This window comes from Capricornis sumatraensis, chromosome 7 (genome assembly GCF_032405125.1).
Source record: "Capricornis sumatraensis isolate serow.1 chromosome 7, serow.2, whole genome shotgun sequence".
Taxonomy (NCBI): domain Eukaryota; kingdom Metazoa; phylum Chordata; class Mammalia; order Artiodactyla; family Bovidae; genus Capricornis; species Capricornis sumatraensis.
The window spans coordinates 82614172-82641850 of NC_091075.1; the positions used below are offsets into that span (position 1 = coordinate 82614172).

Consider the following 27679-nt stretch of genomic DNA (forward strand, 5'->3'; position numbering starts at 1 on the left):
TTCCAGTAGTCTTGTATGGATGTGAGAGATGGACCATAAAGAAGGGTGAGTTCCAAAGAACTGATGCTTTCAAACTGTGGTGCTGGAGAAGCCTCTCAGGATAGAAGCCTCTCCTATCCTTGAACAGCAAGGATATCAAACCAGTCAGTTCTAAAGTAAATCAGTCCTGAATATTCACTGGAAGGACTGGGGTTGAAGCTCCAATAGTTTGGCAAATTGATACTAAGAGCCAACTCATTGGAAAAGACCATGATACTGGGAAAGATTGAGGACAAGACGATAAGTGGGCAACATGGAATTAGATGGTTGGATGGCATCACTGACTCAATGGACATGAATTTGAGCCTACTCAGGGAGACAGTGAAGGACAGGAAAGACTGTTGTGCTACAGTTCATGGGGTTGTACAGAGTCAGACACGACTTAGCAACTGAATAACAACAACCAAAATACCAGAGAAGCTAAGACTATGGCAATTAATCCAAATGGGACAAGAAAAAAAAAGCAGAAATGGATTATAAGATATGTGAGACAAATTAAAAGAAAACATTAGGCCTGGTGATTAAAAATAGATAATTATTTACAATAAAAATACTATGATTAAAATGTAAAATATAAAAATGTTAAATGATTAGAAAAACTCAGAAGAAGAACTCCTCGGCCAAGGGCTAGGCAAATATTTCTTACATAAGAAAGTGAAGACAAGATCCTTTAAAGAAAATGTTAATAAATTATGCTGCATTAAAATTGAAAACTTTTTGTACAGCTACAAAAATCTTGTTAAAATGATGAACAGACAAGCTAAGACAGAGAAAATATTTGCAAACCATGCATTAGACAAAAGACTTGTATGTAGATATGTAGAATGTTAAAGGTAATCTTACAACTCAACAGTGATTGCAGAAAATTAAAAACCTATTTTCATATAAACACCAACACACAGGTAGGTTGTTGCTTTATTTGTAACAAAAAATACCGAGGACCATTCAAATGTCTGTCAGTGGGTGAATAAACAAACCCTATTATATACATATAACCAAGTACTGTTCACCAATAAAAAGAAGCATAAGTATTGATATACATGCAATAACCAAGATGGATCACAGAGTCACTATACTAAGAGAAAAATAAACATCAGTCTCAAAAATTTTTCGATTGTTTATAGAACAATCACTACATGGCAATAATATCAAGATGAAAAACAGATCAGTGGTTGCCCCAGGATAGATTTTTCTGTGTAAATACAGAGGAGTAAGATGAGGGAGTTCCTTTTGAAGGATTGAATAATTCTATATCTGAATTTGGTAGACACATGAATCTATGCAAGAAATAATATACATAGCAATAGTAGTCATGTCCAACTCTTGCGACCCCATGAACTGTAGCCTGCGAGGCTCCTCCTCTGTCCTTGGGATTCTCCAGGCAAGAATCCTGGAGTGTGTTGCCATTTCCTTCTCCAGGAAGTCTCCTTAACCAGGTATCAAACCCAGGTCTCCTGCATTGCAGGCAGATTCTTAACCAACTGAGCTATGACGGAAGTTCATCATTTGCATAGGACTATACATACACATGCATCCCTTGTGGCTCAGATAGTAAAAAAAAAAATCTGTCTGCAATACAGGAGACCTGGGTTTGATCCCTGGGTTGGGAAGATCCCCTGGAGGAGGGCATGGCAACCCACTCCAGTATTCTTGGCCAGAGAATCCCCATGGACAGAAGAACCTGGCGGGCTACAGTCCATGGGATCGGACACAACTGAGTGACTATGCACAGCATGTACAGACACATTAATGGAGATAAAAATGATGAAAATGGAATGTGATCTTTAGTTAATAGGATTTGTATGATGGGAATTATTTTTATTTTAATTATATTAATTTATAACATTATTTATCCTAAGTCTTCCAATTTATCCTAAGTTCCACGAGACAAGAATTTTCTCAAACAAAATTTTCTGCAGCAAACTCTTGCTTCTTGAAAAATATTCTTAAATTACTAACTTTGACCTTGCTAAATTAAAGAGATTGTTGTTTACAAAAAAGAAAACTTATAACAATGCTTTTATTATAGGAGTGAATTTTAATATTTTATAAATGTGTTCAGTTCAGTTCAGTTCAGTCCAGTCGCTCAGTCGTGTCCGACTCTTTGCGACCCCATGAATCGCAGCATGCCAAGCCTCCCTGTCCATCACCATCTCCCGGAGTTCACTCAGACTCACGTCCATTGAGTCTGTGATGCCATCCAGCCATCTCATCCTGGGTCGTCCTTTTCTCCTCCTACCCCCAGTCTCTCCCAGCATCAGTCTTTTCCAATGAGTCAACTCTTCGCATGAGGTGGCCAAAGTATTGGAGCTTCAGCTTTAGCATCATTCCTTCCAAAGAAATCCCAGGGTTGATCTCCTTCAGAATGGACTGGTTGGATCTCCTTGCAGTCCAAGGGACCCTCAAGAATCTTCTCCAACACCACAGTTCAAACGCATCAATTCTTTGGCACTCAGCCTTCTTCACAGTCCAACTCTCACATCCATACATGACCACAGGAAAAACCATAGCCTTGACTAGGTGGACCTTAGTCGGCAAGGTAATGTCTCTGCTTTTGAATATACTATCTAGGTTGGTCATAATTTTAAGAATGTTAATTTTGGTAAAATATTACTTTTATTGTGCAATTTAGTTGATATAAAATGGGTGTGATTGCAATGTAATGTGTATATTTTTATCATTTAATAGGATTGACTCATTTGGAGCAAAAAAGTGTGAACCATAAGGTTGATTTTAAAATATCCAGCCTATTTTCGTAGTTGTCTTTGTCACCTAAATGACTTTCCTCTCAGATAAGCTATAATTTTCTAGCACAATTGTCACAGAATTCCACCTTAGCTTTTTTTTCCCTTAGTGCTTATCCCAATGATGCAGCTGAAATTTATTATGAATTACAGTTACTGCCACTCACTCTGACACAGCTTCTGTAGATAGAATTCCTTTTTCATCATAAATGTAGGCAAAGATTCTTTGAATATTTTAACCTTTGGAGATCAAAATCTGCTTGTCTAAAATCTCTTTTAGCAAGGGTCTGTAGATATCACTTTTAAACTCTAAACCCTTTGTTACAATATGTATGAGTTATTAGCTTTTTGGTAAACATTATGATATACTACACAAAGATTCAGAATACTCTGTACTTCAGTTCAGTTCAGTTCAGTTGTTCAGTCATGTGTGACTCTTTGTGACCCCATGGACTGCAGCACACCAGGCTTCTCTGTCCATCACCAACATCAAGTTGGTGATGCCATTCAGCCATCTCATCCTCTGTTGTCCCCTTCTCCTCCTGCCCTCAATCTTTCCCAACATCAGGGTCTTTTCCAGTGAGCCATTTCTTCCATCAGTTGGCCAAATAATTCTAAACTTAGTTTTATTTATTTTTTAATGCAACGAATTAGTACTCAAAGGCTCAATAAATCTTGGAAACTAGAGCAACCATTTAGCCAAGCACACTAAATGTAATTATCTAAATGCAAGAAGATAATACAGGAAAAATTGGTGGAAAATTAAAGCATGTGACATTTTGATTAATGAATATAAACTTGAATTTCTCATTATGAGATTTATATAACAATGTATAAATTATCTTGTGTCTTTAATAATTTTAAAAGTTGATTGTTTAACTATACAGGGAAAACTCAAAACACTATGCTGGCAAAAGAAAGCCATTTTGAATAGAAAATATTAAAAGTAATCACATCACAAATATGAATTTGAATGTAACCAGAAAAAAACATTAAAAGTCTGAATAATATAAAGAAAATAGTTTAAATTTCATTGAAAAATGAATGATTGCACTAATTTTTGTACATCAGTGTCAAAGTTACTCATCAGATTAACTCCTTCACTTCCTGTCACTAAATACCACATAGCTTCTTTCTACTGAAGATATCCCATCTATCTATTCATTATTCATGAATCCTTCAGTACTTGTGAAGTAGTATCAAGTATTTTCTGTTTCTTACTTCTCCTGTTTTTTAATATGGTCTTCATTCTTCTAATGCTATTGGATTCAGTTGCCACCACTTTGAAATACCTCTTTCAAGAAAGTTGCAAGAACATCCCAACCCCTCCAACTCAAATAAGTCTTATTTCTTCACCCTCAATTTTTAAAATGTCCTCTCCACTGTCTTGGGACATTTTTTATTGAATATTCTATCTCCCCTCTTTCCAATGACAAATGTGTCTTCTTTATACTGAGGCTCCTAGAAGGAAAAGATGAAGAAATAACAAGTAACTGACAAGACATAGGGAACATAGAAACCAGGCCATCAGTCATGAGATAGATTGACATTTAGATTATAATTATCTTTCTTCTTTCAACCACTTTTTTCCCCATTTCTCCAGTTCTTGAATGGAAATTTAGCCATTGATCATGGTAAGAATGGAGAATTTAAAATACTTTTAGTGCAATATTTTATTTCACTATGAATTTATTTGATAGAAAATATCCTCTCTCAACAAATCATTCACATCAAAATGTGGGACATCTATATTGTATTTCAAATTGATACTTACTGTAGTCCAGCTGACTTGTTGACCTAGGTCTGTAAAATAGAGTGTGACAATGGAGGAAGCTGCAACACTTTGAACGGTTAAGTTGTCCTTCAGAAAGGGCCCACCTTAAACAATAAGGAAGTAATATTTTAATACAATTTTGAGGGAAACAGATGATAAATATTTTTAATGTGAAACCAGTGAGAGCTAAGGATAAATTTTATATAGAAATTGCAATTTATAGTAAATCTTTAAAGTAAGATAGCATATGAATAAACCAATTTGTAAAGTATATCTGGCAAATTTTCAAATACATAGTGGTTTTCTAATGCTATTTAAACAAAGTAGAGGTTACCACTAGCTACTATTGTGTTATGAGAAAAATGTAATTTTAGATAATATCATAATCAAATATGATAAAGTATATTTTGAAGTATAATTTTGTGTGTCGGTACACATACATATCAACTGTTCTATAATTGATTTTACTGTAAGATGAATTAGATGGAGTCAAATTTTAAAAGTCATCGCAAAGCACCTGGGGATGGTCTTGATTCATCTTTCAAAAAGATCATTATGGTTGCTATATGGTAACTGGGAAGAAAGGAAGCAAGATTACTTAGGAGAAAGTCAAAATTCACCAACCAGCGTATGAGGCTTATTCGGACTTAGATGGCACTGGTAGAGATGTTAAAAATTCATCAACCCCCCCCCCAAAAAAAAAATCATCAACCCCAAAAAGTTTGATCTTAGAGCAAGTTTAATCTGTGAGATTCAAGTTGAGGTAATTTTTTGTCCTGAGCACTCAACTGCATTTTAATAGCATTAACTGACAAAAAAGAGTGAGGAAAGAGCAGATTTGCACTGGATGACACAGAGGGATGGTACAGGGAGGGAGGTGGGAGTGGGGTTCAAGATGGGGAACACGTGTACACCCGTGGCAGATTCATGTTGATATATTGCAAAACCAATACAATATTGTAAAGTTATATATATATATATATGTATATATATATAAACATAAACAGCAAAATATACAAAAAAAAGAAAATTTCAGTTAAGGTACATTTAGTGTGAGATATCTATTAGCCCTTCAATTGGGAGCTGTCAAGTAGGCAGTTGGGTGGTTGTGTCTGAAGATATTTTCAAAGTCATTAACAGTTAAAGCCATGGGGCATGGTGAGATTATTTATGCATGCAGTTTGAAATGAAGGAATACAAACTGAGACTGAGTTTCCTAGCACTCCAGGCTTTTGAAGTCAGAAGACAAACATAGAGCAAAAATTATTGAGAAGAAGTTTCTCATGAAATAGGAAGAAACAGAAGTGATGATGGAAAGTGTGTGAAAGAAATGTTCTGCTCTTAAAAATGAACACTAGGTAAGTTTGCAGTTGTTTACTGAAAGATATGTACAAAGATGTCTTTTTTAGTATTGTTTGTAATAGCAAAACGTTGTAAAAATCATAATATTCATAAATAAGATATGGATAAATATAATCTGTTTTATTCAAACAAAAGTATATTATACAGAAAGAAAAATGAGTAGATTAGAACAATGTATAACAGCATAGATACATCTCACAAGTACAATGATATTAATGTTATTGTTTTTATTTGTATTATACTTTATGTTAAACTATTTATGAATTATATTAACTCTACTCATGTACAAATTTCCTTTCATTCTTTATTATTGAAAGAAACAGTAAGATATTAAATTTTGACTCTCAGGTGATTTTCAAAATATAATATTTAGACATGCTTACAGGTATTGTGTATAAGATAAAAATAGGCAATTGCTATATATTAATTTTGATAAATCCAACATGAATATAGGAAACTATGACTTCCTTGCCTAGTTTATGATATATGGCTTCAAAAGAGATCATCTTGGTGGGCCAGAGTTAATAACAAATTCTTTAAATCTGAATGGAGTCAGAAATAAGGATACCAAGATTCAATATACTGAGAAGAGTCACTGTACTATTGTTGGTTTAAAAATGCAGAGGGCTACATGACAAATAATTAAAGTGACTTCTAGGAAGTGATAGCCATCAAGGAATTAAGGATCTCTGTCATAAAAGCTAAAGGTGGATTCTGCCAATAAGACTGAAGGTGGAGGTAGATTTTCTCAGAAGTCTAGATGAGAATTCAGTGTAGCTGATACCTTACTCTAAACTTGATACTTTGAGTAGAGAATCCAGCCATATTATATCTTTGAGCTAATAAATAATTTTTGTTTTAAGCTGCTGAGTTTGTGGTAATTTGTTGCACATTGATGAAACATGGTTCAAGGTAAAGACTTTGATATACAGCTGATTAGAATGTCATTGTGACAGTCACTCATAACAACAAGAAATATTGATAAGGACTGCTGAAAACTTCTTTCCAAAATGCACCTATTGACATCATAGTTTCCCACTGTTCTATCCCCTTTGCTGACATCAAAGAACAGAATATTGGCATTTTGTTTTTAAAATATGGAATATCAATATAGTATTTGGGTGAAACAATGTGAGAGAACCAGACATATCATTAATCATATCACTCTTAGATACAGTAATCAGGAACCCCTTTCCTTGGCATTCTATATCTATGTCCTTTTCCAATGGGAGAGGAATATGTGGGACCAAGAGAATGCACCTAATGGAGCCCGTGCCATTTATACCATAATTTGGCCTCTTAAGGCCCCTAAATTTTCTGCCTAAATTTGCTCAAGTAATATATCTTTTGGGAACATTTTCTCCCAAGAATGGGCCAAACCCTGAGGTGCATACTTCTAACCCTAGAAGATTGTATAAAGGGTATGTGGATGATTGGAATCGGGGATGGGAAGAGAAGGACCAATTCAATATATACTTAAACCTTCTATTAAACAAATCTAATGTTTCTAAGAATTAGAAATTTAACCCCATACTTCCAGGACATTATAAATTATATTAATCACAGTTACGAGAGAACACATTTTAGTTACCAGTTTGTATGACAGATTTATTTCAACAATGCCTGCAATTATTCACAATTAGCTTGTTCTTTTATTTGTGTTTTAGCAGTCTTTTGTGTACAGAAACTGTAAAAGACTCTAAAATAACATGATATAATTATTCATAGTGCACTCATTCTGGCAAAGATACTCTGGCAGCAGATATGTAATATTCATGCCTTGCTTTGTTTTGGTGTTATCTTTTTCCTTAGTATTAATAGTTATGACTATGTTTAAGGAGGCATTAACCATGCACAAATCATTTCAGTACTTTATAAACATAATCTTACTTACACACTAGCCACCACCTGTAAAAAGCACACATACACACACACACACACACACACACACACACAAACCATAAGTTAGATTCTTTATTAGCTCACTTTACAAAAGAAGATTCTGAATATAAGTAAGTAAAAAGATAGGTTTTAAATTGCATTATTCCAAATAAACTTTGTGCCATATCCTGCTTATATGACTAAATTCATAGATTCCTTTTTTCAAATATTTCATCACATTTTTATCAAAGAACACTTGGAGGGTTATACATTATTCACACCACACACTGGTACTTCCAACCAGGTATATGAGTGAAGGGAAATAAAATGTCCACATTCACCAGAAAAGTTGAAGTAACAGAAATTTCTCAGTCCCTTATAATGTCCTTCAAATTGAAATTACATCTGACATTGATGCTTGTGGTATTCTGTTTTTTTTTTTAATTTATATAAGAATCAAGTTCAGAAAACAATACCATTATTTCATTTTATGTTATTTCAGCATCCATGTGTTGAAAGGCACATACTTTGCCCCATAGAAGCAAAAAGAAACAAGACAATGATTCTTCTCTTTAAAACTCTAGCTGGATGAGAATTTGTCTTGAACACTTGAGTTTAGAAAAATGTGAGACTTCAAGAAACGGTGATTTATAAAAATATTCTGGATAACTGTGTTTTCAACATAGACATCTCAGAAAAAGTTGGAATATTTAAGATAGCAATGAAAACAACAAAATATCTTAGAGAAATCCAGAGAAATCATTTGTCCCTAAGTTAATATGATATCTAAGAAATGAAAACCTGAATATTAGCAAAGTACCAGAAAAATACAATGCAGGTCAGGATTGTGTAGAACAATTTAAAGATTGAAATTTCTTAAAAGATATCTCTGTAGATTTATTATCATGAACCTGAACTGAATATTCCTCAGAAATTTCCAATCTACCCAGAGCTTTTATTTAACAAGTTCAAATGTAAGGTCAAGTGATGTGATGTCAATAACAATGATTCTTAGCAGAACTCACATTTGTGTATTTTTAGCATACAATTTTTAAATTTTATGATCAGAAAATAAGGTTTGACATTTTGAAATACTTGAAGCTTATTAATGGAAACAATACTTCTCCCTATAATTCATTAATGCTATTCCTCCTTACCTCCCTTATTCTGCTTTTGAACAGAAAAAAGGGAAAGAGAACTGAGCTGTACCCCTGACACTATATTAGGAGGCAGTAGACTGAGGGGATATAGCAATAAAAGCTTTTGAGACAGGTGTTAGTTCAGATCCTGCCTTCAATACACAATGACAGTGAATGTATGAAATTTATTTCTGTGAGACTAAAATTCTTCATAAATGTGAAACACTAGCTTTTGAGGAGGCTCAAATAAAACAATATATTTAAAGTATTTATTATAATACCTGCCATTTGATAAGCAATAAATAAATATTGCCTATTGATGACAGAAAAGGGATTCTAAATTAAATAAATAGATGAGTGAAATTATTTCTTACCATGTTCTAGCTGCAGGCCTACTCGAGAAGGATACCACTGTGGACCTATTCAATGAAAAATGACATTTAATTGTAAGCACATGTGAAAGCATATTTTAAAAGCAATAGTTTCCATTAGAAGACAGATTAGATCTCAGGAGGTGATTAAAAATGATTATCCATTGTTAGAAATGGAGATAGTAGTCATCCTTTACAGGGTAAGCACTATGGATAATTCTGGAAGAAAGCATGTTGGGTGTGCGCTTTAGTCATGGTGATTTTCTGGTTTTGGTCTAGGAACTTGTTACACAGATGAATTCAATTTGTGGGCATGTAATAAAATAAGTGACCTATGTATGGTGGTGATTTAGTCGCTAAGTTGTGTCCAATTATTGTGACCCCATGGACGGTAGCCTGCCAGGCTCCTCTGTCCATGGGATTTCCCAGGCAAGCATACCGGAGTGGGTTGCCATATCCCTCTCCATGGGATCTTCCTGACCCAGGAATTGAACTCAGGTCTCCATTGCAGGCAGATTCTTTACTGACTGAGCTATAAGGGAAGTTGACCTATGTATAGCTTGTGCAATTTGAAAATTATTCTTAAAAAAAAGTCTTAGATAGCTTCATTTAAAACTGGAGAACTTTGACCTCAGTCAAAATTTATTTAAAATTAACATGCGGAACTGAGTTATTTTCTCTATCAGGAATAAACCACTCTATCAGAATAGAATGTACTACTGACTTTTAGTATTATGAGCAAAATAATTATAGCAGAAATATCACTTTACTGTCTTCTACATATAATACTATTAGTAATAAGTAGAATGCTAAAATTTCTATATGATTAGGAAAGTCAAAATATTTTTATTACACACTGCCATAATAAAAAAGTTGATTCACAATTATCAGAATATTTTTATTTTCTCTTAAAACGAATTGTTTATTATTACTTTAAAGGCTGTGTTGAAAATTTAATTTTGAGGTACAATTTCAAGCAAATTCAATTCATAAATAATAATTTAAAGTATTGTCAAAAGAATATTACACAATTGTTATTTCATTTTGAAAACATTACTTTCTAAATTGTCAGTAAGAGTAATGATAATGTAATACAACTGAATTGCAGTCAATTCTTTCTAGATTTACTGCAAAAATTCCTGCAATTTACACATGTAAGTTCTCATGAGTAAATAACTCATAAGTGAAAACTTGTAATCAGAAGTTCAACTTTATTAGGCTTATATCTAAACAAAATTTAATAATAGTGTGGCAAATGAGAAATACACAAACATTTAACTCTGATATTTGATTTTTTTAATTAGAAAACATTCAGGTAAAGAAACTTTTTCTTTATTTACTACTATTTGTTTTATTTATATAGCCATTTGTTGTTCTGAAATGCATGCTAAAATTATTTGTTAAAAAGAATCTTTAAATACCTATATTTATTAATCATACTGAAAATATGCTACCAAAGAAGTATGATGGATACAAATGCAAAGAGATATCTACAGTTTAAAATGAGTTTGCAATTATGGATATAGAAGAAAATGTAAAACTTATGAAAATCCATTTATATTTGACAAATAGTCATTGACCACCTATGATTATACATGTTGTCAAGTTCAGTCCGTTTTAGTAATATTGGTGTAAGACATTATTTTCAATAGCACGTTTTGAGGTTTCTGGGCTTCTTTGGTGACTCAGATAGTAAAGAATCTGCCTACAATGCAGGAGACCCAGGTTTGATCCATGGGTTGGGAAGATCCCCTGGAGAAGGAAATGGCTACACATTCTAACATTCTTGCCTGGAAAATTCAATGCATAGAGGAGCCTGGCAGGCTACAGTCCAAGGGGTTGCAAAGAGTCAGATATGACTGACTGAATTTCACTTCACTTTTTCCACATTTATAACATCTTTTTAAAAGTGGGAAATATCAATGCAAAAATAGTTCAATCATTCTAGGCAAATAAATCTATCTGTGACCTAGATGAATAAATTCTGGCTGTATCCACAATGATCAATCAGATAATTTAGAAGCTGTTAATGCCTTCAAGGAAAACCACTTCCTTTCAACCCTCTCAATAAGAATAAACTATAAATCTCAGTTCAGTTCAGTTGTTCAGTTGTGTCTGACTCTGCAACCCTATGAACCACAGCATGCCAGGCCTCCCTGTCCATCACCAACTCCCGGAGTCCACCCAAATCCATGTCCATCGAGTAGGTGATGTCATCCAACCATCTCATCCTCTGTCATCCCCTTCTCCTCTTGCCCTCAATCTTTCCCAGCACCAAGGTCTTTTCAAATGAGTCACCTCTTCACATCAGGTGGCCAAAGTATTGGAGTTTCAGCTTCAACATCAGTCCTTCTAATGATCACTCAGGAATGATCTCCTTTAGAATGAACTGGTTGGAACTCCTTTCAGTCCAATGGACTCTCAAGAGTCTTCTCCAACACCACAGTTCAAAAGCATCAATTATTCTGCACCCAGATTTCTTTCTGTTACAACTCTCACATCCATACACGACCACTGGAAAAACCATAGCTTTGACTAGACAGACCTTTGTGGACAAAGTAATGTCTCTGCTTCTTAATATGCTATCTAGGTTTGTCATAACTTTCCTTCCAAGGAGTAAGTGTCTTTTTTATTTCATGGCTACAGTCACCATCTGCATTGATTTTGGAGCCCCCAAAAATAAAGTCAGCCACTGTTTCCACTGTTTCCCCATCAATTTGCCATGAAGTGATGGAACTGGATGCCATGATCTTGGTTTTCTCAATGTTGAACTTTAAGCTATGACTATAAATCTACTTATAAATCTACTTATAAAATAAACATAGAATTTAAAAGTTATGATCTTTGAACACTGTGTCCCAGAGAAAGAGCTACTAACTGCTACGTAAACCTTGAGATTAGTTTTAATCATGTTTTCTTTTTTTTAATATAAATATTTATTTTAATTGGAGGTTAATTACTTTACAATATTGTATTGGTTTTGGCATACATCAACATGAATCTGCCACAGGTATACATGTGTTCCCCACCCTGAACCCCCCTCCTTCCTCCCTTCCCGTACCATCCCTCTGGGTCATCTAAGTGCACCAGCCCCAAGCAACAAGTGTCATACACTGAGACTGAACTGGTGATTCGTTTCATATTCAAAGAGCAAAACATACATTTTCTGATATTCTCTGTGCTTGTTGAGCTTAGATGGAATAGGCTGGAAAAACATCAAGAAAAATAGACAGTGTATAAAGGATAAAGACATACATTGCATAATGAATTTTAGCATGTGTGAATAGTCCTGAAAATTATAATACTGAGTACCTTGAACTCGGACAGCTGGCTCACAGCTGAATTATGACTATGTAGTAGCTCTAATGCATCTACTAGTATCTTAATTTATTTAAGATGTTGAACTCGACTTGTATAATTCCTATTGTGTGCTGACTGAAAATCAAAGCAATCTTCATTTTGAACTGTCATCTTCTCTTACTCTAAGCAACAACAATGAAAAATTTCTTGATTGGTTTGTGACACACAACAAAAAGTGGATACAACTGTCAATGACCAGCTCACTGGTTAGACCAGGAAGAGGCTCCAAAATACTTCCAAAGCCAAACTTGCACCAAAAAAAAAAAAAAAAAAAAAAAAAAGGTCATAATCACTCTTTGGTGGTCTGCTGCTGGTCTGATCCACTATAGCTTTCTGAGTCCTGGCAAAATCATTATATCTGAGAAGCAGGCGCAGCAAATCGATGAGATGCACAGAAAACTGCAATCCATGCAGCTGGCACAGGTCAACAGAAAGGACCCAATTCTTCCCTATTATAATGCCCAACCTCAGGTCACACAACCAATGCTTCAAAAGTTGAACAAATTGGGCTACAGAGTTTTGCCTCATCTGCCAAATTCACCTGACCTCTCACCAACCACTTCTTCAAGTGTCTCAACAATTTTTTGCAGAGAAAACATTTCCACCACCAGCAGGAGGCAGAAAATACTTCCCAAATCCTAAAACATGGATTTTTATGCTACAGGAATAAATAAACTTATTTCCTGTTGGCAAAAATGTATTGATTTTAATGGTTACTGTTAATATTTTGATTAATATAGGTGTGTTTGAGCCTAGTTATAATGATTTAAAACTCACAGTCCAAAACCACAATTACATTCACATCAATATAATATGATTATAATTCTTCTTGTAGAATGTTGATCAGCAGTATAGATTTTAACTTAAACACTTAAATTCATGTCTCCAGATATTTAATTTTAGAAATAATAAAAGTCAGCAATAGACTTTATTTTTAATAATGAAAATCAGAAATCTTTAATTATTGACTCACTGATGGCATGTGTTCTGTCTTTGTTTTTATGAGAAGCAGGAAGTGTTAGGCACTCAGTCATGTCCAACTCCTTGCAATCTCAGAGACTGAAAACTTAGAGTCAGTTAATATTAATAGTTAGATTGTACAGACTAAAGCTTGCATAGGTTAAATTATTTATGTCACATAATTTATAAAGTATCAAAATTATTTTTCGTTAGTCTTAATTACAGATGGAGTTGAATACTAACTGAAACCTATATTCATAGTAATACTGAAAGAGGAAAAATTTAGGAGAAAAAGTACTGAAGGAATTTTTCAAAAATAATAGTATCCTTCATGACCTAAAACTTGAGTCCTATACTTAAGACTTGGTATACCTGCCACCTAACCTCTACCCTTTCTATTTGAGCACTAATCCTACTAGGAAGAAGATGGCTTTCCAGGTGACACTAGTGGTAAAGATTCTGCCTGCCAGGGTAGGAGACGGAAGAGACCTGAGTTTGATCTCTGGGTCAGGAAGATCTCCAGGAGTGGGGAAAGGCAACCTGCTCCAATATTCTAGCCTGGAAATTCCATGAAAAAAAGAGCTTGGCAGGACACTGATCATGGGACTGCAAAGAGTTAGACATGATTGAATGACTCAGCACACACATTAGGAGGGATAAATTTCAAGAACAGTTAAGGATTAATTAAATAAACCACTTCACTAATGCGGTGGAATATTCCTCGTGGACCATGCAGAATATTTGGGGAAAGAAAGGAGTGATCAATTTTGATTGTCTACATCTTGAGTGTTTTGTGACTGCTGTGATGAGATAGGATGAAGAGTAAAAATAAATAGAATTCTGTTCTTAAAAGTATGCTATGCAGGGCTGGCATCAATGAAATTAATAACCTCAGATATGCATATGACACCACCCTTATGTCAGAAAGCAAAGAGGAACTAAAGAGCTTCTTGAAGAAGATGAAAAGAGGAGAGTGAAAAAACTAGCTTAAAAACTCAACATTCAAATAAAATGAAGATCATGGCAAGTGGTCCCATCACTTCATGGCAAGTAGATGGGAAACTGGCAACTATGACAGACGTTATTTTCTTGGGCTCCAAAATCACTGCAGATGGTGACTTCAGCCATGAGATTAAAAAATGCTTGCTCTTTGGAAGAAAAGCTATGACCAACCTAGACAGCATACTGAAAAACAGAAACATCACTTTGCCAACAGAGGTCCATCTAGTCAAGGCTATGGTTTTTCCAGTAGTCATGTATGGATGTAAGAGTTGGATCATAAGGAAGATTGAGCTCCAAAGTACTTATGCTTTTGAACTGTGGTGTTGGAGAAGACTCTTGAGAGTCCCTTGGACCTCAAGGAGATCAAACCAGTCAACCCTAAAAGAAATCAATCCTGAATATCCATTGGAAGGACTGATGTTGAAGCTCCAGTACTTTGGCCACCTGATGCAAAGAGCTGACTCATTAGAAAAGATCCTGATGCTAGGAAAGATTGAAAGCAGGAGAAGAGGATGACAGAGCAAGAGATGGTTAGATGGTATCACTGACTCAGTTTACATGAGTTTGAGCAAGCTCTGGGAGATTGTGAAGGACAGGAAAGCCTGTCATACTGCAGTCCATGCAATCACAAAAAGTCAGACACGACTGAATGGCTGAAGAACAACAATGCAGGGCTGGCTGTGTTGAAAAGTTTGGTGGAAATAAGAAAATGTTGTACAATTTCCTATGTGGCTCGGTTCAGTTCCTAAAATTCCAGAACTTCATGTCAGAGAAAAAAAGTGAATTTGTATGGCTGTTCACTGTGATGTGCCACCAGATACAGGTGTTTCATTCAATCTGGGAGATGATAAGTACTGAGAGGAAGAAGCAAGATAATTAATTTGAAATGCTCAGAAAAATAAATATGCTACGAACAACCTTTAGTTAGTAAAGACTCAAAAAATGTAACATCATAGATTTAAAATGTGCTAATTATTATTTTCAATAACCCATTTGTAGAAAGCAAACTATACGATTAATGTGTTCATATGAAATATAGATGTGTTGATATTATAAAAATTCCTTTTTCAAATATATGTGTATATAAAAGAATTATACATGTATGAAACAATATAAATTCATTTAAAGTTAAAAAAGAAAAAAATGGATAAGGATAGTTACATCAATGGATGACTAACAGGACCTTAATACAAAAGAAACATTTTTTGTTTCAAAATCCTATTTGTAATGATAAAGTCTGGCAAAGTGTGAATATGCACTAAAGTTATTATAATGTAAAATCTCTTAGTGATATTTCTTGTGTGGAAATTAATAAAGGAAGGATATCACCAATAGTTGATTAAGATGTTTGAGATTTTGGTGATAAATTGTTGAGCATAGAATACTACACTTCACATTTAATGGACTTTTTTTCTTACCACGGAAAATGACATTAATAATACAAGCACTGAAATAAACATAATTAGAAGGCCATTAAGATCCTATACGGAAGAAACGTTAAAAAAAACTTTAACTCATGAAACAAAGTTGATTTAATCTAAAATGACTTCCTGAAATGAACAAAAATAATTGCAATTGTAACTGAAAAACAATTGTCAATCCAATAGTTATTAGGTGTATTTCAAATGACATCCCATTTCAGGATAATCTTGTAAGGCAAGCAAATAAAATAAGTGTATTGTGAAATAAAGAAACTACAAGCACAAAGTAATATAAAGAACTTAACTTTCCAGAAAAGAGATGGTAGTAGTCTGCTATGCTTAAATTCTATGGAACCATATCTGAGCTTTGAACATATATCTACATGCAACACTTTGAAGAAAACAGGCAAGAGGCAGTTTATAGAAAACATCAAGCATGGTGACTGATCTTGAAATTTTGCTTTTCATGTGATGATTCTGAAACATTGTATACATTTTATCTAAAGAAAAAGATTTAGGGGAAAATGAAAGTAATTTTTAAATCCTGAAAAACTATTAAATAGAATACAAAGTATTAAAAACACCTTTAGGGTTATTTGGAAGAAGGAATATTTGCACAAGGTCAAATTTTATTGAAAGTAGTTCAACCACTGTTTTCCTCTCATGCATGGGTGAGTGAGTGCTCAGTCATGTCTGACTCTTTACAACCCCATGGACTATAGCTGGCCAGACTCTATCCATGGGATTTCCTAGGCAAGAATGCTGGGCTGAGTTGCCATTTCCTTCTTCAGGGGATCTTCCTCACTCATGGATGGAACCCATGTCTCTTTCATCTCCTGCATTGGTAGGCAGATTCTTTACCACTGAACCACCCAGGAAGTCCTGGTTTCCTCTCATAAACATATGTTAATGTGAATATTTACAAGATAATGTAGCATAAATAGCTGTATTTGGTGGGAAGGCGGACTGAAAAACTTTTAACCAACATATCACTTCTCAAAAAAATATTAATTCAGTTCAGTTCAGTTCAGTTGCTCAGTCGTGTCCAACTCTTTGCGACCCCATAAATTATTAAAAAATGAATACCTGAAACTTTGCATTAGCTTTTGTCAATTATCCTAATAGCATATATTTTTAATCCTTGTTAAAGATAAATTAAATTAAGAAAAATGATTGGCCTAATAAGCATAAACTGCTACACATAGCAAGCATAATACTTATGCATAATAAACTGATAAATAATTTTTCATCATAGAAATATAATAAATAATTTTTCAGTACTTTTACATTATTCATGCTATACTGTAAATGTCTTTGAAATATATCTATTATTAATCATATATGTGTCCATAAAGTTCTTACAGGCTGTTCCATAACATCTTACTGGAAATTTTTTAGCCAACCCAATATATGAACAATAAAAAAAAAATAAAGCCAAGAATGATTAAATTATATGACTAAATTTAATCAATTTAATCAATTTGATTTGATGTAATGGCTAAACTTGTCTAGCATCTAAGGATCTCAATTCTCAATTTACTAATTTTCTAATGTGCCATTTTTTTTTTCTGAGTGTTTTCATTCAGTAAATATCATGATAAAGAGGAGTAAAATAAAAACAGTAAGTGCAGGAAAAGGAAAATTAATATATGTAGCCACTGTTATTCTTCAATTTCCTGATTGTTTCAAGGTTTACCTGGGACTTTTATTTCATTTATTTATTATTTGTTGACATATAGTTGATGAACAATATACGTTAAATATATACAATATAGTTATTCACAGTTTAAGGGTTGAGCTCCATTATTAGTTATTATAAAATATTGGCCATATTCCCTATGTTTCAGAGTATATCCTTGTAGTTTATCTTATATATAATAGTTTGTACCTCTTAATCCCCTATCTTTATGTTGCCCCTCTCCCTTTCTGTCTCCCGTTGGTAACCATTGGTTTGTTCTCCATATTTATGAGTCTGCTTTGTTGTTGTTATATTCACTAGTTTGTTGTGTTTTTTTAGATCCACATATAAGTAATATCATAGAGCATCTTTCTGGCTTATTGCACTTCTCACAATAACCTCCAAGTACATCCATGTTGCTACATGTGACAACATTTCATTCTTTCTTATGACTGTTTCCATTTTACATCTCTATATCACATCTTTATCCATTCACTTGTTGGTAGATATTTATGTTGCTTGCATATCTTGGCTATTGAAGTAAATGTAGCTTTGTAGAAATTATGTTATTTCTATAAAAATAACAAATTAAAATAGATAAGACAGATGATGGACTCTATTCATAATTAGTTTGTGACTCTCCAAGGCCAATGATTGTATTTGTTTGAAAATTACATTTCCATTATCATGATTCACTGCATTCACACTGATAATAAATAAAGCCTCCAAGGTATGCTTATGATATAAATAGTCAATAATATGCTCACTCATCAGTGTTTTTTTTTTTTTTAATAAACATTGGAAATGCAGCATACAATGTAATAAATTATCAAAGCCCAAGATTAATTTCAAAGAGAATTAGGTGTATAAAGTGTCTCATTAACTTTATCACCTAAATTTATTCAAAAATGAGTAAAGATGTAAAATAAAAAATCAAACACATGAGAAAATGTGGATGGTACTATAAACACTGTTTCATTTGATAAAGTACCAAAAAAAAGTATAGAAATCAAACAATTTTATGGCAATAAAAATGTAATGGAATGATGGTATAGCCAATTAGACTAAGCAGAAGAATTTGTCAATTAGAGAATGAACCAGAATAAATTTCTCAGAAAGTAGAAAATTAAAAGGAATAAGAATATAGAAAACAAATCATGTGTGCATGCTAAGTCGCTTCAGTCATGTCTGACTCTTTGCAACCCTATGAACTGTAGCCCGTCAGGCTCCTCTGTCCATGGGATTCTCCAAGCAAGAATACTGGAGTGGGTTTCCATGCTCTCCTCCAGAGGATCTTCCCAACCCAAGGATCTCTTATGTCTCATCTCTTATATCTCATGCATTGGCAGGCAGGTTCTTTACCACTAGTGCCCCCTGGGAAGCCCTCAAAAAAAAAAAAAAAAAAAAAAAAAGAAAGAAAGAAAAGAAAGAAAATTGAATGATATTCTACGTATTAGGTATCCTTAAGCTTAAACAAAGAATCCCATCAACTTTAGCGGTAAACTGCATGTTCTACCCAAAACTTCCTTCCGAGGACAACTAGGAAAGTATGACAAAATATTTTATCAAAATCTCCATAGAGTTAATAAGAAAGTGAAGCATTAGGAAGCTAATATTTGGAAGGAGGGGAACCCCAGAAAGCCGAGCCCAGAAACTGAAGCCACATTCCCCTAGAGACATCTGCTTATATCGGAAGATACAGTTGAGCAAGGCTTTCCATAGACCCGCAAGCCTAAGCAAACAAAAAACCAGACTTTATTTCCAGTTAAGAAGGATAATCCTTTTGGCTTTTAAACAAAAAAAATCACTGATATCACAAAGAAGTCAAAAAGAGAGCAGTTCTCAGAAGGAATTAAGCTGAATTTTGAATCGTCTTACCACTTGTTTGGATTCAAGTGATCTGTAATTTCTAAAGTCCAGCCCTAAAGATTGAGGAAGCAAAAGTAATTCTTCTCTGGAAAGATACAACTTTATCCAGAGTTGTTAATTACCTCTACATTGTTTGATATTGTCAGGTTTCATGGAGGGCAATTAGACTGAGAGCAGGGTTCTAAATGATGACAATAAGAGATTTTGTCCAAATGGCTTCTAAATGAAGTGTTTTTAAAGAAAATGTAAATCAATAACATTATTAGCTAGGCTGATCTTTTTTAATTTTTTAAATATAAATTTATTTATTTTAATTAGACTGATCTTATACTCGAGACCCTTTTTTTGTCTGTTAATAGATGACATCCAAAGGATCAACTTTGGGAAAAAGAAATTGATTCCAGAATTGAAATGAGATAAACTGAACAATACTAAGCAAAAAAACTGAGACATAGTAGGTCTCTATAAAAAATAGCAGAATATGAATATATAAAATAATGATAAATAATAATTTATCTTTATATACAAAACCAAAATACTGAACAGCAAAAGTATGTAAAGTGGAAAGTATTTTTTTGAATTAAAACGTTCTGGATGCTTTGTAAAATTTAGGAAGGATGCAAAAAATAATCATTAATCTCAGATTTTGATAAAAGATTTATTAAAATTTTAATAGTATTAATAGTAAAGTTTTATATATCTGCAAAGCCAAACTTTTTCTTAATAGAAGCCACCTATTTTCCTTTTTCTGGCATCCAAAGATGTACACAACTTTCTCCTTTCCTGTCTTATAAAAGCTCTGTTATAGTGGGAAGTTCTCATGTGTATAAAGCAAAATTAAGGGACAGCAAATATTAACCAGGCCATGGAAAGCTATATAGGAAATGTGGTTGTATCACAGAATGTCCTGTGCACATTGAATTATCACTTTAGTTACACTGTGTTAGTAGTACTATTGTGTTCTTTCCAAACAGTAAAAGACTAACAACCTGAACAGAAGGGCATGCACATGAGTTCTATTACTTTTTTTTAATTAGAAATAAACATCAAGTATCACTAAAAAAACAACAAAAAAGTCTCTCTTGATGTACTGAAATACTTTCTGGTGATTTAATATTGTTAAATCAGTTTTTTGTGAGAAATGATTCCTTCATTACAGTAATTCACTCAAACTAAATGAACCATTTTATTTCCTGTATGTCATTTCTTTGCAGTCTTATAAATGCCACCTACATAATTAAGTGATAAAGATAAAATGGAATCAAAAAACCAGTAAAAAAAAAAGCAGTAAAAATAAGTGTGATAGTGTTTATATATCTGAAAAATAAGAGAACTATTTCCAATCTCATACCCTATAACAACAACCAGAAGTTATAACACTCAGATCAGCATGAAACAATATGAATAATTTGCTGACCTTGAAAAGACAAGACATCTGCTAAGGCATTTGCTATTAGAGAGCTCTCAAATAAAAAAGACAAAGTGCTATAATGCTGTAAAATCATTAATCACAAAGCAAATTCTCTGTGGGAAAACAGACATGATTATAAAAATATGTAAAAGCTGTGTAAACAAGTATTTCAGTTCAGTTCAGTTTAGTCGCTCTTTGCGTGTCTGACTCTTTGAGACCCTATAAATCGCAGCACACCAGGCCTCCCTGTCCATCACCAACTCCCAGAGTTCACTCAAACTCACGTCCATCGAGTCAATGATGCCATCCAGCCATCTCATCCTCTGTTGTCCCCTTCTCCTCCTGCCCCAAACCCTCCCAACATCAAAGTCTTTACCAATGAGCCAACTGTTTGCATGAGGTGGCCAAAGTACTGAAGCTTCAGCTTTAGCATCATTCCTTCCAAAGAAATCCCAGGGCTGATCTCCTTCAGAATGGACTGGTTGGACCTCCTTGCAGTCCAAGGAACTCTCAAGAGTCTTCTCCAACACCACAGTTCAAAAGCATCAATTCTTTGGTGCTCAGCCTTCTTCACAGTCCAACTCTCACATCCAATATGACTACTGGAAAAACCATAGCATTGACTAGACGGACCTTAGTCAACAAAGTAATGTCTCTGCTTTTGAATATGCTATCTAGGTTGGTCATAAATTTTCTTCCAAAGAGTAGGTGTCTTTTAATTTCATGGCTGCAGTCACCATCTGCAGTGATTTTAGAGCCCCAAAAAAAAAAAGTCTGACACTATTTCCACTGTTTCCCCATCTATTTCCCATGAAGTGATGGGACTGGATGCCATGATCTTTGTTTTCTGAACGTTGAGCTTTAAGCCAACTTTTTCACTCTCCTCTTTCACTCTCATCAAGAGGCTTTTTAGTTCCTCTTCACTTTGTGCCATAAGTGTGGTGTCATCTGCATATCTGAGGTTATTGATATTTCTCCTGGCAATCTTGATTCCAGCTTGTGTTTCTTCTAGTCCAGTGTTTCTCATGATGTACACTGCATATAAGTTAAATAAGCAGGGTGACAATATACAGCCTTGATGCACTCCTTTTCCTATTTGGAACCAGTCTGTTGTTTCATGTCCAGTTCTATCTAACTGTTGTTTCCTGACCTGCATACAAATTTTTCAAGAGGCAGGTCAGGTGGTCTGGTATTCCCATCTCTTTAGAATTTTCCACAGTTTATTGTGATCCACACAGTCAAAGGCTTTGGCATAGTCAATAAAGCAGAAATAGAGGTTTTTTTGGAACTCTCTTGCTCTTTCCATGATCCAGCAGATGTTGGCAATTTGATCTCTGGTTATTCTCCCTTTTCTAAAACCAACTTGAACATCAGGGAGTTCACGGTTCACGTATTGTTGAAGCCTGGCTTGGAGAATTTTGAGCATTACTTAACTACCATGTGAGATGAGAGCAATTATGCGGTAGTTTGAGCATTCTTTGGCATTGCCTTTCATTGGGATTGAAATAAAAACTGACCTTTTCCAGTCCTGCGGCCACTGCTGAGTTTTCCAAATTTGCTGGCATATTGAGTGCAACACTTTCACAGCATCATCTTTCAGAATCTGAAATAGCTCCATTGGAATTCCATCACCTCCACTAGCTTTGTTCATAGTGATGCTTTCTAAGACCCACTTGACTTCACACTCCAGAATGTCTGGCTTTAGGTGAGTGATCACACCATCGTAATTATCTGGGGCATGAAGATCTTTTTTGTACAGTACTTCTGTGTATTCTTGCCACCTCTTCTTAATATCTTCTGCTTCTGTTAGGTTCATACCATTTCTGTCCTTTATCGAGCCCATCTTTGCATGAAATATTCCCTTGCTATACCTAATTTTCTTGAACAGATCTCTAGTCTTTCCCAATCTGTTGTTTTCCTCTATTTCTTTGCATTGATCGCTGAAGAAGGCTTTCTTATTTCTTCTTGCTATTCTTTGGAAAGTTGCATTCAGATGCTTATATCTTTCCTTTTTCCTTTGCTTTTTGCTCATCTTCTTTTCACAGCTATTTGCAAGGCCTCCCCAGTCAGCCATTTTGCTTTTTTGCATTTCTTTTCTAGGGAGATGGTCTTCATCCCTGTCTCCTGTACAATGTCATGAACCTCATTCCATAGTTCATCAGGCACTCTATCTATCAGATCTAAGCCCTTAAATCTATTTCTCATTTTCACTGTATAATCATAAGGAGTTTGATTTAGGTCATACCTGAAACGTCTAGTTGTTTTCCCTACTTTCTTCAATTTAAGTCTGAATTTGACAATAAGGAGTTCATGATCTGGGCCACAGTCAGCTCCCGGTCTTGTTTTTGCTGACTGTATAGAGCTTCTCTATCTTTGGCTGCAAAGAATATAATCAGTTTGATTTCGGTGTTGACCATCTGGTGATGTCCATGTGTAGAGTCTTCTCTTGTGTTGTTGGAAGAGGATGTTTGCTATGACCAGTGCATTTTCTTGGCAAAACTCTATTAGTCTTTGCCCTGCTCATTCTGCATTCCAAGGCCAAATTTGCCTCTTACTTCAGGTGTTTCTTGACTTCCTACTTTTGCATTCCAGTCCCCTAGAATGAAAAGGACATTTTTGGGGGGTGTTAGTTCTAAAAGATCTTGTAGGTCTTTATAAAACCATTCAACTTCAGCTTCTTCAGCATTACTGGTTGGGGCATAGACTTTGATTACCATGATATTGAATGTTTTGCCTTGGAGACGAACAGAGATCACTCTGTTATTTTTGAGATTGCATCCAAGTACTGCCTTTTGGACTCTTTTGTTGACCATGATGGCTACTCCAACTCTTCTGAGGGATTCCTGACTGCAGTAGTAGATATAATGGTCATCTGAGTTAAATTCACCCATTCCAGTCCATTTTAGTTTGCTGATACCTAAAATGTCGACGTTCACCCTTGCCATCTCCTGTTTGACCACTTCCAATTTGCCTTGATTCATGGACCTGACATTCCAGGTTCCTATGCAATATTGCTCTTTACAGCATCGGATCTTGCTTCTATTACCAGTCACATCCACAACTGGGTATTGTTTTTGCTTTGGCTTCATCCCTTCATTCTTTCTGGAATTATTTCTCCACTGATCTCCAGTAGCATATTGGGCACCTAATGACCTAGGGAGTTCCTCTTTTGGTATCCTATCATTTTGCCTTTTCATTCTGTTCATGGGATTCTCAAGGCAATAATACTGAAGTGGTTTGCCATTCCCTTTATATGGTAAATGTTATATGATCTGTTACTTAAAAAAAAGATTGAATTTCATTTATTATTCTTGAAATACTCAGAATTTATATGCCATCCAACTTTAAATCTAGTTTTAATTATAATGATGGTAGAGTGTGGTGTATAGAGACATGAGGGTGAAAATCACTGATGTTCCCCAGGAGGTACTTCAAGATACAAACAAAAACAATGATTACAAATGTTAATGAATAAATAGAGAATATGCAGCGAAGGGGCTTTTACCATTTTCCATACATTAAAGAACTGAAATAGGCAAAAATATATATTTGTTGCACATGCATATATGTAATTTATAGTTTTATATGTATCTCTTCTTCAGGAAAGCCACTGGTCTTTCTCCTTAGTCTTGCTGCTGTTGCTGCTAAGTCACTTCAGTCATGTCCGACTCTGTGCGACCCCAGAGATGACAGCCCACCAGGCTCCCTTGTCACTGGGATTCTCCAGGCAAGAACACAGGAGTGGGTGGCCATTTCCTTGTCCAATGCATGAAAGTGAAAAGTGAAAGTGTGATCGCTCAGTCGTGTCCAACTCAGTGACCTCATGGACTGCAGTTCACCAGGCTCCTCCGCCCATGGGATTTTCCAGGATAGAGTACTGGAGTGGGTTGCCATTGCCTTCTCCCTCCTTAGTCTTAACAGCTAATATTACAATTGTAGTTTTCTTCCTCTCATCTTTTCACCAGTCTGATTGTTCATTACAGTGTCACCAGCGTGATCTAAAAGATGACTTATACCAAAGAAGAACTGAAAAACATAGACCTTATAAGACATAATAGTCATTTTACAGAATGAGAAAAATCACAGTAAAGTGAGTTCTAAAACAGAGCTAAGAAAAATATTAAACTGACACAAGTCAGAGAGATAGGAGGAAGACAAAAAATAAAGATCAATTTTCAGTAGTCATGTATGGATGTGAGAGTTGGACTATATAGAAAGTTGGATGCTGAAGAATTGATGCTTTTGAACTGTGGTGTTGGAAAAGACTCTTCAGAGTCTCTTGAACATCAAGGAGATCCAAAGAGTCCATCCTAAGGGAAATCAGTCCTGAATATTCATTGGAAGAACTGATGCTAAAGCTGAAACCCCAATACTTTGGCCACCTGTTGAGAACTGACTCAATGGAAAATACCCTGATGCTGGGAAACATTGAAGGTGGGAGGAGAAGGGGACAACAGAGGATAAGATGGTTAGCAAGCTCAGGGAGTTAGTGAAGGACAGGGAAACCTGGTGTGCTGCACTTCATGGGGTCGCAATGAGTCGGACACGAATGGGCAACTGAACTGAACTGAAGAGAACAAATGATCAAGATAAAAGACATACAAGGGGAAATTTTCCTCTCAGGAAATCTACTCTTCTGATAAGAGTTATATATAATTTTCTTTACAAAATTAACACACATTCTTATTATAACTCTAAGGCCTAGAAATAAACAGCATTTGAAGTATATTAACAAAAAAATCACTTGGTGTCACAAATGTAAGAAGTGACTATAAACAATTTATAGTTCTAACACTTTAGTTATAAAACAGTTGTATATGCAAAATATATAACTACACATGTAATATATATTTTTATTGTTTAAATAATTTATGAATTTAAATAAATGATGAAATTAGAAAATTTTAAAATGTTAAAAAGATGAAATATTAAGGTGATCAACAGATCACTCTTTTTATGATTATGTATACAGTCACTTCCCAAGTCAAGTTGGCCTTAGAAAGAATCACTGCAAACAAAGCTAGTGGAGGTGATGGAATTCCAGCTGAGCTACTTCAAATCCTAAAAAATGATGCTGTGAAAGTGCCACACTCAATATGCCAGCAGATTTGGAAAACTCAGCAAGGGGCCACCGGACTGGAAAAGGTCAGTTTTCATTCCAATCCCAAAAAAATGCAATGCCAAAGAATCTTCAAACAACTGCACAATTGCACTCATCTCATATGCTAGCAAAATAATGTTCAAATTTCTCCAAGTGAAGTTTCAACACTGTGTGCACAAAGAAATTCCAGATGTTCAAGCTGAATTAAGAAAATGCAGAAGAACCAGAGATAAATTACCAATATCTGTTGGATCATCAAAAAAGCAAGAGAGTTCCAGAAAAACATCTACTTCTGCTTCATTGCTATGCCAAAGCCTTTGACTGTGAGGATCATGATAAACTGGAAAATTCTTCAAGAGATGGGAATACCAGACCACCTAACCTGCCTCCTGAGAAAACTGTTTGCAGGTGGAGAAGCAACAGTTAGAACTGGACATGTAACAATGGACTGGTTCCAAATTCAGAAAAGAGTATGTAAAGGCTGCATATTTTTACCCTGCTACTTTAACATATGCAGAGTACATCATGCGAAATGCCAAACCAGATGAAGCACAAGTTAAAGTCAAGATTGTGGGGAGAAATATCAATAACCTCAAATATGCAGATAACACCATCCTTATGGCAGAAAGAAAAGAGGAATCAAAGAGTCTTTTGATGAAAGTGAAAGAGGAGAGTGAAAAACCTGGCTTAAAACTCAGCATTCAAACAACAAAGATCACGGCATTCAGTCCCATCACTTCACGCAAATAGATGGGGAAATAATGGAAACTGTGACAGACTATTTCCTTGGGCTCCAAATCACTGAAGATGGTGACTGCAGCCATGAAATTAAAAGACACTTGCTCCTTGGAAGAAAAGCTATGACCAATCCAGACAGCATATTAAAAAGCAGAGATATTACTTAACCAACAAAGGTCTGTATAGTCAAAGCTATAGTCTCTCCAGTAGTCATATATGGTGTGAGATTTGAATCACAAAGAAAGCTGAGCACCTAAGAATTGATGATTTTGAACTGTGGTGTTGGAGAAGACTCTTGAGAGTCCCTTGGACTGCAAGGAGATCCAACCAGTCCATCCTAAAGGAGGTCAATCCTGGGTGTTCATTGGAAGGACTGATGCTAAAGCTGAATCTCCAATACTTTGGCCACCTGATGAGAAGAACTGACTCATTAGGAAAGACCCTAATGCTGGGAAAGTTTGAAGGTAGGAGGAGAAAGGAATGACAGAGGATAAGATGTTTGGATGGCATCACCAACTCAATGGATATTAATTTGAGCAAGCTCTGGGAGTTGGTGATGGACAGCAAAACCTGGTGTGCTGCAGTCCATGGGGTTGCAGAGTCAGACACGACTGAGTGACTGAACTGAATTGAATACAGTCGTATATTGTTGGATTTAGCAATATTTTTTAGTGAATTAAGCATAATTTAATTGACATCTAGATATTTCTCTGTCATGTAATATGGAAAAAATGGTTTTGTGTTTTTGTATTTTTTGAAATCTGAAGACCAATACTTTTTTGAAGTACATTCTAATAAATGCAACATTTTATGGATATTCTCTTTCTTT

At 34.9% G+C, this 27679-nt stretch overlaps 1 protein-coding gene across 1 annotated transcript in view; it reads right to left on the bottom strand.

Moving 5' to 3' along the window:
• TECRL (trans-2,3-enoyl-CoA reductase like) overlaps positions 1-27679 on the bottom strand; it is a 140047-nt gene that overhangs the window by 53603 nt on the left and 58765 nt on the right. Inside the window, exons 3-4 of the mRNA XM_068975621.1 lie at positions 9314-9358; positions 4558-4661 (exon numbers count right to left, since the gene is read on the bottom strand). Of these exons, the coding sequence (XP_068831722.1) occupies positions 4558-4661; positions 9314-9358 (149 nt within the window). The remainder of the gene's footprint in view (positions 1-4557; positions 4662-9313; positions 9359-27679) is intronic.